At 43.8% G+C, this 10,869-nt stretch overlaps 1 protein-coding gene across 1 annotated transcript; it reads left to right on the top strand.

The window, feature by feature from the left end:
* The first annotated feature begins 313 nt into the window (after positions 1-313).
* LOC131237206 (ornithine decarboxylase 1B, chloroplastic-like) lies at positions 314-1,960 on the top strand. The gene has a single exon (XM_058234881.1). The coding sequence runs from the start codon at positions 417-419 to the stop codon at positions 1,689-1,691; it is 1,275 nt and encodes a 424-aa protein (XP_058090864.1). The 5' UTR covers positions 314-416; the 3' UTR covers positions 1,692-1,960.
* The last annotated feature ends 8,909 nt before the right edge of the window (positions 1,961-10,869 follow it).

The following is a 10,869-nucleotide window of genomic DNA, read 5'->3' as shown; positions in this document are numbered from 1 at the left end:
GTCCAAAACGCCCCGTAAGAATTGTTTTGACAGTTTAAATTGCGTGAAACGTGGGACCCTATGGGCTTTAAAAATTCAGTGGAGGTTCTTTCACATGATGGTGCATCCTGCAAATGGTTTGGACCCTATACACGTGCATCACATGTCTTTCGGAACATTTTCCGATGACTATTTTTACCACCACAAACAGTCACTTTGTCAGATAAAAAATAAATGAAAAATGGGAACAGAACCTAAAGTTGAATTCAAACATAAAGGAAATGTATTGAGACTTCGCAATCTGGCAAGATTTGTGCTGATTCTTGGATGCCCACCAACCTTTTTCACTCACACCCCTATTTATATACCTGAAAGAAGGAAGGCAAAACAACCTACACATTAGTTTCAATACATTTTCTCCCATTGCTATCATCTCCATGGCCTTGGAGCTGATGAGTGCTGTGGAACCCAGCCCAAAGAGCATCTACGCAGTGCTGGGTGCTCCTGGGCTCAAGGGCAAGAAGGTTTCCAGCTTTGAAAAGGACTCAAAAGGAGTCCTTAACCTTGTCCAATCCATCATCAATGGGAAGCAAGAGGTGGAGGACCCCTTCTATGTTTTAGACATTGGGGTTGTGGTGGGGCTTATGGACAAGTGGGCTCACGGGCTACCTGACGTGCAGCCCTTCTATGCCGTTAAGTGTAACCCCGAGCCCGCATTGCTTAGCACGCTAGCGGCGCTCGGGGCAGGATTCGACTGTGCTAGCCGGGCTGAGATAGAAGCTGTCTTGAATATCGGCGTGCCAGCGGATCGGATCGTTTACGCCAACCCATGTAAAGCTGAGGCCCAGATCAAGTATGCTGCTAAGGTCGGAGTCAACCTCACAACCTTTGATTCAAAGGATGAGATTGAGAAGATATGTAAATGGCACCCAAGATGCGCCGTCTTGATCCGCCTCAAGGCCCCTGATGATGGTGAGGCAAGGTGTCCTCTGGGACCCAAGTACGGCGCTTTGCCTGAAGAGGTCATTCCTCTCCTCCAAGCGGCCCAAGTTGCAGGAGTCGCTGTGGCTGGTGTGTCATTCCATGTGGGCAGCGGTGCAACTCACATGGGAGCCTACCGCGGGGCCATTGCAGCTGCGAAGGAGGTATTCGATGCGGCCCAACAGCTCGGCATGCCGCGCTTGCATATTCTCAACATCGGCGGTGGTTTCACTGCAGGCCTACAGTTCGATGAGGCTACTGTAGCCGTCAAGGCCGCAGTCCAAGAGCACTTCCCTGGGGAGCCAGGGCTGAAACTGATGGCCGAGCCAGGGAGGTTCTTCGCCGAGACCGCATTCACACTCGCCACCAACATCATCGGAAAGCGTGTGCGTGGCGATCTACGTGAGTACTGGATCAACGATGGGATCTATGGATCTATGAATTGCATCCTATATGATCATGCGACCGTGACGGCGCTTCCGTTGGCGTGCACTTCAAACCGCACAAACCCAACGTGCCGAGGGCTAAGAACGTATGCGTCTACCGTGTTCGGGCCCACATGTGACGCGCTGGACACAGTGATGGTGGGCCACCAACTGCCCGAGCTTGTGGTGAATGATTGGCTAGTGTTCCCGAACATGGGTGCATACACGGCCTCAGCTGGGTCCAATTTCAATGGCTTCGCCACCTCGACCATACGCACCCACCTTGCCTACTCTAACACATCCTAGCACACGTGCACACAAACAGTGCCATCTAGTTCCTCTCTCATCGACATAGATTAAATGGTTGGCCCATATTACTTTTATCATTTTTTTCCTTTTTTTTTTTAAATTATTTTTTTCTTTAAGATTTTGGTGTCCTGTAAGGCAGAAGTTCATGTGAAATGGACGGTCTTCTTTTCTTTTTGGAATATCATGGTCTGTGTAGGAATATTGTGCAAGGTTGTGGTGACTCAGTAGTCATCCGAATAAATTCATTCAGAAAATTGTGGTGATTATCGGAGTATGTTCGTCACCGGCACTACCTCTTCACGGATCAGCTCTAACAACGATATCCGGTTTGTCCTATTTTAAATTGTAATTTGTGATTGCTTAACAAAAATTCTACAACTATCTGATATGAGAGGTCGGTTCCTCTAAAACGTTGTAGAATAGGCTTATTTAACAACACCATCTGCGTTGAAATTGATTCGCCTACGTGTATAAGTGAACAAATTTCCTATTGGGCCCCACCTTAGTGTCTGCATTCTGGACGCGCATAAAAGTGATTCAACAGTGATGACTGGATGACAAAAAATAAAATCAGGCTTATTGAGTGATAGAGTGTAACACGCCGTGGAATAATGGGGAACCAAACAGGAACCTCCGCATTCACCCTCGCACCCGGACGCGGATTGCCTACTGATATCGAGATGGCTACCGACGATGCTTTGTAAGCCCACCATCATGTATGTGTCCTATCCACGCCATCCATACTCGTTTTTCAAAGACTATTTTGAGGCGTGAGCCCAAAAATGAGATAAATCTAAATCTCGTATGGACCACACCACAGGAAATAGGGGTGATTGAACATTCACCGTTAAAAACTTTCCGGGGGCAACAATAGATCTGGATTAAGCTGATATTTGTGTTTTATCTTCATCCAGGTGTGTGTGATATAATCAACAGGTGGGATGACAAATAAACATTACATTGAATCTTAGGAAGTTTTTAATGGTGGGCATTCAATCTCCACTGTTTTCTTGTGGTGTGGTCCATTTGAGATTTAGTTCTTTTTCAATTTTGGGATCATGCTCTATAATGATCTGGGAAAGTATATGGACAGCTTGGATAAAATACATAGGTATTATGTGGGGCCCACAGAGCACCCTCAGTGATCACCACGCTCAGGACGCTGTCAGTACGCAATCCGCGTTCCTCCCACCCGTGCGTAACGGCTGTTTGCGGGGAGCGGCTTAGGTAAGAAGCCGGATCCACATGTATGTGACTACGTTCACACCATCCATCCCTATTGGAAGCTCATTTCAGGGCATGATCCAATAAATGAAGTAGTTACAAATCCCAGATGGACCATAGTACAAGAGACAGACAGTGATGATTGACTCTTAAAAATTTCTTGTGGTCCACAAAAGCTTTGGATCAAGAAAATATTTGTGTGGTGTTTGTAATCTTATTAATAGGTTGGATGGAAAATAAGCATTTCATTGGAATCCGTGAAGTTTTCAATGGTGAGGATTCAATCATGACTCTTTCCTGTGATGTGGTCCACTTAAGATTTGAGTCAGCTTCATTTTCAGGAACATGCCATAAAGCAAACTTTAAAAATGGTTGGACGGTGTGGATCTAAGGCACATATATCACTGTAAGCCCCGCGTTCATGGACCCACACACCTCGGTGGATCCATGTCTCACCTAACCCGCTCCCTTACGCACCTCTAGTCTAAAATTGGAAATAGTGAACCTTAACGCAGGGACTGGTATTCTCCAGGATCTCTTCAGTGCGGACCTGTGGGCTATGCGAGAGGAAACAGTGGGGATTTGAACCAAAACACAGACGTGTGGCATACAAGAGGAAACAGTGGGAATTGAAATATTCACGTGACTATGTGAGTATAGAAGTCTTTTATTAGGACTATGACTATGACTATATATATATATATATATGGAAAAGGTACTATGCGCTCGAGCTCACAATAAGCTCCCATGAGGTCGAGCTGTGTGGGCCCCACTGTGATGTGTGTCGACCATCAACACCGTGCATTTGATGGGTCCCCTTTAAATTATGGGATATCCTACAAATCAGCCGTATACAGAACTCAGGTGGGCCATACCATCTAAAATCATGTGAAGACATGCCAAAAACATATCAAAGCACTTGGTGGGGCCCACCTAAAATTTGCATGCGTCTGAAACTTGGTCTGAACCCTCATCCAAGTGGGACACACATAATGGATGGGCTAGATTTGCAAACCACATCTCGGTGGGCCCAAAAACTGATTATGAATGTTTTAATGGTGCACGGCCCCTCTCAACTTCTGTATGTAGTGTGGGCCACACAAGTCACGGATTGACTTGATTTTTGAGACCTAGGCCCACGATGGAATGGTGCATCTGACTGATGGGGTAGATGTTCGAAACGCATCACGGTGGGGCCCACACAGCTCGACCTCATGGGACGTCCCATCAGCTCGAGCGCATAGTACCTTTTCCCATATATATATATATATATATATATATATATATATATATATATATATAGAGAGAGAGAGAGAGAGAGAGAGTGTAACGACCTTGGAATTTTCTGTGCTAATCTTTCCTTAAGTAGTTGTTTTGGGGTAATTAGCGTTTTACTCGATTGCTTGTGAAATCCGCATCAATCACTTTAAATTGTATCTGCATGGCTCTAAACGTGTAGATTAGTGAGCGCTACGTTACTCTGAAACCTGGGATCCATCGCTAAATCCAGTTGTTCTGGAAAATTTTTGGAAGATCTGGATCGGACCTGGACCGCGTGTCGAAAGTCCGATGGCGATGATCTTAGGCTGTTGCGGTCACCGAGTTGGGCTTGGTCATTTCCTCGAAAATCAAGTCTATGTGATGTTCTGGGTCGATTTGCTTGAGCTTGGAGTGAAGAGTGTGAGAACGGTTGGAATTTATTAAGCTTTTATTGAAATCTGAGTCGTGTCGCTTGCGCGACGATTTTAAGCTATCTGACCGTTGGATTCTGACCCAATTTCACCCTCTGATCAGGATAGTTGGCCCAGGCATATCCTAGTGCTTGTGGACCTGATCGAGATTCCGTGACCGTTGAATTGAGTGTGGTCCGCCACGGCTGATCTGAAGAGCCGGTCGGTATGAAAACTCAGCTTGACCTAGATCCATGGTCAAGGAGCTTAAGTCCGACCTTTCGTGGTTATAGGCCCACCAGAAGTGCTTCGTTGGATCGAGAAAGGCTTACTTTGGTTATAACCTAAGTATACCTTGACCCTGGGGTTATTTTCATCAAGTAAAGGCCTATTTATAGTCCTTAAACCCTAGCTCTCTTTTCCATACGATTTTCTCTAACCCTAGCTTGGAAAAAGAGTGGAAAAGAGAGAGAAAGTGAGAGAGATAAGTTGGTGAATCATCTTGGATTCTTCCTTGTTCTTCTTCATCTTTGAATCTTCGCTTTGAATCGTTCTTCTGACGGTTCTGAGTTCTTTTGGGGTAAGTTAACCTAACCCTAACCTGTGTTAGAGCTTAGATTAGTCTTGGTGTTGTTGTATCTCATTTTTATCCTTGTTTTAGGGTATTCTAGCGCCGTTGACGAAGACAACTCGTCTAAATCAGTTCGGCGGTTCTTTCTTCGCTTAAGGTGCGGACTTTAAGTGTATAGGTTATGGTTTTCAAGGCTTTCAATCCCAGTTAGTGATTTATTCTTGTTATGGATGAGATTTCACATGCCAAATGTTGTGTTTACGTTGCTTTCCTGATATGCATGTGCTATATTGAGATTTGTGTATTTTATGTGTATTTATAAAGTACCGTATACGTATAAAATACGCACTTGTGTTTGCCATGATTATTTGTCATGTATGTATGCTAGATGCATGTATGACGACTCCTTGGTAAAAGGAATTGTCTAAGTGCATGTATTCTAACATACGCCTTGTGTGTTGTTCCATGTATGCTAAGTGTTTGTAGAAATGCATGAATGATCTAAGTGTAACTGATTACACTAATTGTGGGCGTTGAGAAGTGATTCTCAATACTCCTATTGATGCGCATGATTTCCTTTATGCAGTTACTTTCCAAGTTATTTAAATTCAAGCATCTCCTATGCTTACATTTATGTTAAGTTGATATTCTTCAGATGTGTATGTACCATGATTTGAGTTGTTGTTCCATTATTGTTTTACATTCCATATGAATATCTGTAGTAGTGTAAGATGTTTGGGACTATGCCTTAGTCCAGGAAATCGGTAATTGACCCTATGTTCGTGGTTGAGATTGCTTTCGCCACGTAGGACGTATTAGACGAGCCCGAGCCGTATTAGAGTTGGCGGCAGTGGTTTGGCCATGCGGAGTGTTTGCGCACTCTATGTCGTTCAATTCAACGTGCGCTCATGTTAGTCGAGTTCGTCAAGTAACCCGATTGTTCGATGTATGTTTACCATGTATGAACGCTATTGCTTGAATCTAGGGTACCGAACTCACCAGTGAAATCCTATTAACGTTGGTACTTGATCCACTAAGACTCATGAGCCGGACATGGTGGTATGGGACACCGTGGTCGAGCTGTCGGCCTACGCTGGGGTGACGAGCCTCCCCGTAGTGACCAGTGAGCAACTAAACTCGTGAGCCGATTATGGTGGTATGGGACACTATATTCGTGCTGTCGGCTTACATTGATTGGTGACGAGCCCTTTGTAGTGACCTCGAGCATACTTGGATACCGCAATGAGGTGACGAGCCGAGCTGTGGTAGGAAGGGCATAAAAGGCGTGCATTGATTGGTGATGAGCCCTTTGCTACGACCTCAAACATATGATCGTATGAGATGTCTAGGATTGACGACCCTAGTATGGATTACTGTTTGGATGGTGATATGAGGAAGGTATCTTAGCTTCCCAATCCTGCTGTGTGAAATGGACTAATAACAACTTGGTAATCATATCCATGCACCGCATTTGCATGTGCTTTGTAGATGTGGCGCACTTTGAGGCAATGTCATGCGTAACGTAAGATGAAGACGCTGAGGGTGTACGTGTGAGGGCACGCATCATATTGCATACATCCTTGCATTAACAAGAGTACTTGGGATTTATTTAATTGTCCTGCTTTATCATTACTGATTGATTGAACTGATAACATGTTAACCAATGCCTTATTGTTCCACTGAGTTAATCACTCACTCCCACGTTTCTAGGGCGGTGTTAAACACCCACCAGACTCTGTCTTAGGCCCTGATGTTGCAGATGTGGATGCGACGTCTGAGGCAGAGCGGGAGCTGGATGATGACGAGGCTGCCTTCTTCTATATGCAGTTTTCAGACGGGTTCTAGCGAGCCTCGGTCTGATGCGCGGGATTTCTGGGATTATTTTTGGGATCTGAAATGATGTAACTTGCTACTTATAATTTTGTTACATAACACTTTTATTCGACCTGGCTTGTATATGTACTTCAGGGATTTACACTTGTACACATATTTTCCTATAAGTCTTCCGCTTGTTTTATTTACTTATCCCTGAATCATATCTGTGTTTTGGCTTAATCTATTCCATGTTTTATGCACTAATACAGTCAACATACATCCTTCATTAAATATGTTGCATAAGTGATGTTTTGGAACTCGGGAGCTGAGTTATGCTCGACCCCCGAATTTCAGGGCGTTACACAGAGAGAGAGAGAGAGAGAGAGAGAGAGAGAGAGAGAGAGAGTAATGCTCACACACAACTAGTTGACAATTTAAATTGGTCCAACTTAGAAGTGCATTAAACATCACCAATTTCTATTTCAATTCAATTCAATGGAATGCATAACTCGAGGATGTGTGACCTCAAGTCTTACATAAGTGTGATGGAAATTATGTGTTAAAGTTCATCAAATAGAGTCCACTAATTAAATTTTATCTACTAAAAATTAGTAAATGATTCTCGTATCTGCAGCCATACATGTAAGTTAAATATGGACCATTGGAATGGATTCTAATCGCCTAAATGTTTTTAGAAAAATATCACATTTTTTATCACAAAAAAATAAAATAAAATAAAATTGTATTCACTTGCTTATAATAAACATTACCCAATTAACATATTAGACTTTTTTTTTTTTTACATGTGTGGCACTTCATCCAAATACATCACGTGTACAATTTTTTAATCATCCCATTTTCTTTGGAAAGAATCGTCTTCCTCTTCTCTCTCTCTCTATTAAATGCTTCTCTCTTGTTTAATGTTCTCTCCCCCCTACTGCAAAAATGAAAATGAACAGACTCTTCAACTTAAAGCAGGCTTTGTGAGGCCCACCATGATGTATGGCTGTTATCTACATTGAGCATCTATTTTGTTCGATCATTTTAGAGCATGAACCTAAAATTGAGGCAGATCCAAGGCTTAAGTAGATCACACAATGGGTATTAAACGTCCAATGTTGAAAACTTCTTGAGAGTTACAAGTTCTAGATCAAGTTGATATTTGTGTTTTCCCCTCTTAAAGTTTGTGTGACCTTATGAATAGATAAGATGGCAAATAAATATCATGGTCAACCTTGGAAGATTTTAACAGTGGGGTCATTGTCTTAGTTGCTTTTCTTGGTGTAGTCCAATTGAGTTTCGGATTGACTGGTCTTTTGGTTCATACACTAAAATAATTGAGAAAATGGATGAACAGTGTGGATATAACACATGCATCACGGTTGGGTCACAGAATTTGCCACGTCAGCACAGCACCAGCCTAGGTTGCTGTATCGCTGCCCAATCTGAGTCAGTTTGTAAGTGGGCGTTTCACTGACTATGGGGCCAAGTTCATGTATGTGTTGTATATTCAGGACGTCCATTAGTTTTTCCAGATCAATTTAGGACATAATCCCAAAAATGAAGTAGATCCAAGTCTCAAGTGGACCACACCACAAGAAACACAGACATGTAGTGTATGACCGGGATTTAAATAGATCGTTTACCTATTCAGCCACTTGTTTAACGTGTAAAATTGGATCAGGCAATATTCAGAGGGTGACATTCGTCCTTTGATGATGGGTTACACCTTTGCCTTCCGTACGAAAGGACCTTTCAATAATACTATTGATGCAAAAATCTTGTCTACCCTTTTTAAACCTTCAAGTACCCGCACAGGAAGAATATAAAGGAGACTCTGGCTAGATCAGGGGACCCTCCAATGCCAAAGTCAGGCCAGGAATCTGGGCATAGTAGTATTGAGGGGTTTTGGGTGAGAGATTTTGCATACCTGTTCACGTAGATGGGCCCCATATTGATAACGTAAGTGGGCTGGAGATAGTTCGCGATCTTAGGTGCAATCTTTGTGTAGGTTTCTCATCTTTGTGTAGGTTTCTCAACCGTTATATGAGATTCATGTTAGTGATAAGTGTTGATGTAGTTGACCCTATAATCATGCAACGAGTGGACGAGACTGACTTGAGCTGAACCCTCGATCACTCAAGCTGAAGTCGAGCTGAGCCAAGCTATCGATTGGTTAGGCAGATCTCCATGATCAACTCAGCTCGGGTTTCTACACTGATCGTCACTGTCAACTCTTTGTGTACCTCGATCTATATAGGCTCCGAGCATAGGGAGCGGATCCATCTCCTAGCCAATACTTGTCGTTCTTGATAGACCATCCCTTTAATCTTGTCGAGCTAATCAGTCTTTTGGTCATCCTCTTATCGTATACATCTAAATGACTCTTAGAGATGTACAGATAAGCTTGGTCGAAGCTCGAAAATACATGATACTAAGGACTAGGCTCGGGAGTACGAAGTCTACCCTCTCTCTAGAATGATTTAAGACAGTCGTTCAGGAGCCCTTTGGTCTAGAAGTATGTGCTCGTGAGTCTGAGCTGACCGCATGGGTGGTCAAACCATTTTTACCCACAATAGAAGCCCCCTGCTTTTTAAGTTCATGATGTGAGCTCCAGAAGTAAGTTGGTGGAATGAGGTCGGGCGAATGAGCTACTTCACATTCATTACCAGTGGATGGATAGGCGAGAAGATCGAGGAAAATCTGCAATGATGGTCTGTCATGATCAAGGCACTTTACTGCAACAACTTTTTCGACTTCTGGCCCACATGGTGCAGACGTGTGGCACTGCTCGGGGAGTTGAATCGACGAAGCAAACAGGAAGCTGTCGCGTGTAAAGTGGTGGGCGCTAGGACGTCTCTTCGTCTACAACATTTAATGTTGGCCATTAAAGCCCACAGCTGAGGAGGCATATAAAAGTGGAGGATCCCGCTGGTAGCTCGGCTATTTACATTTCGTCATTCCTTTTAGTGCTTTAAAGCTCTCGGAGTAGGTAATTTCTAGTGAGTTCTTCCTTCTTCTCCGGTTTCCTTCATTTTCTTGCTTTTTCTTTCCTCTCCTTAGCTGATATGTCAGATTTGTTAGGAGAGGAATGAATGATTTATGCCTTTGAAGGTGATTCAGACCGGGGAATCATCGATTCTCGGTCTTAAGTCGCATTGGAACCAGCTTCTCTGGTCTCGTTGGGATTCATGCAAGAAGAAGCTATTGCCCTTGCTTGGGGGGTGGTTGCTCAGTCCTTGACTAAGCAACCATCTAACGTCAGCCTTGGGGGATCGATCTTGAAGGAGGCGACCTTGGCTGAGATCCGTTCGGAATATTAGATTCCGGACTCCGTGCAGATTCGAATTCTAGCCCCTTATGAAGTCCCCGGGGATCCGGCAGAAGGGAAAGTATCCATCTTCACTGTCGCTCTCCAATGCGGGCTTCAGCTTCTACTCCACTCGTTCCTAAGGGCCATGACAACTTGTCTGAGGTTGGCCCCAGGTCATCTTGTCCCAAACACGTGGAGAGCACTTCTAGGAACGTACATCCTTTGGTTTTAGCTCATGAACAATGAGCTGATGCCTGAGGAATTCATATATCTATACCAGACCAAGAACAATCCCATGTAGACATTCTGGTACTATTTCTCAGCATGGGTGAACAGAGGCCGGAGCCTCATCATCAATCTCCTAACCTCCAACTAAGATTGGAAGAATAAATGGTTCTGGGCGTTAGGAGAGTGGGAGGCGCCTACTGCCAAACTGGCTCGTCTGCGAGTTAGAGTCCCCACCAAGTTTGGCACTCCAGGTCCGGTACTACTACCGTACAATACTTAGATTATTTTTTTATCAATGTCTTCTAATTTTGCAATGATCTTACCACCTGTCTATTTTTACAGTTTTCCCGAAGG

The sequence above is a fragment of the Magnolia sinica genome, chromosome 2, assembly GCF_029962835.1.
Source record: "Magnolia sinica isolate HGM2019 chromosome 2, MsV1, whole genome shotgun sequence".
Lineage (NCBI taxonomy): Eukaryota > Viridiplantae > Streptophyta > Magnoliopsida > Magnoliales > Magnoliaceae > Magnolia > Magnolia sinica.
The sequence above is the reverse complement of the archived record's forward strand: the minus strand, read 5'-3'. Positions and strand labels throughout refer to the sequence as shown.

Excerpts from the sequence above, each read along its gene's own strand:
- LOC131237206 (XM_058234881.1), top strand. The coding sequence starts at position 417 with ATGGCCTTGGAGCTGATGAGTGCTGTGGAACCCAGCCCAAAGAGCATC.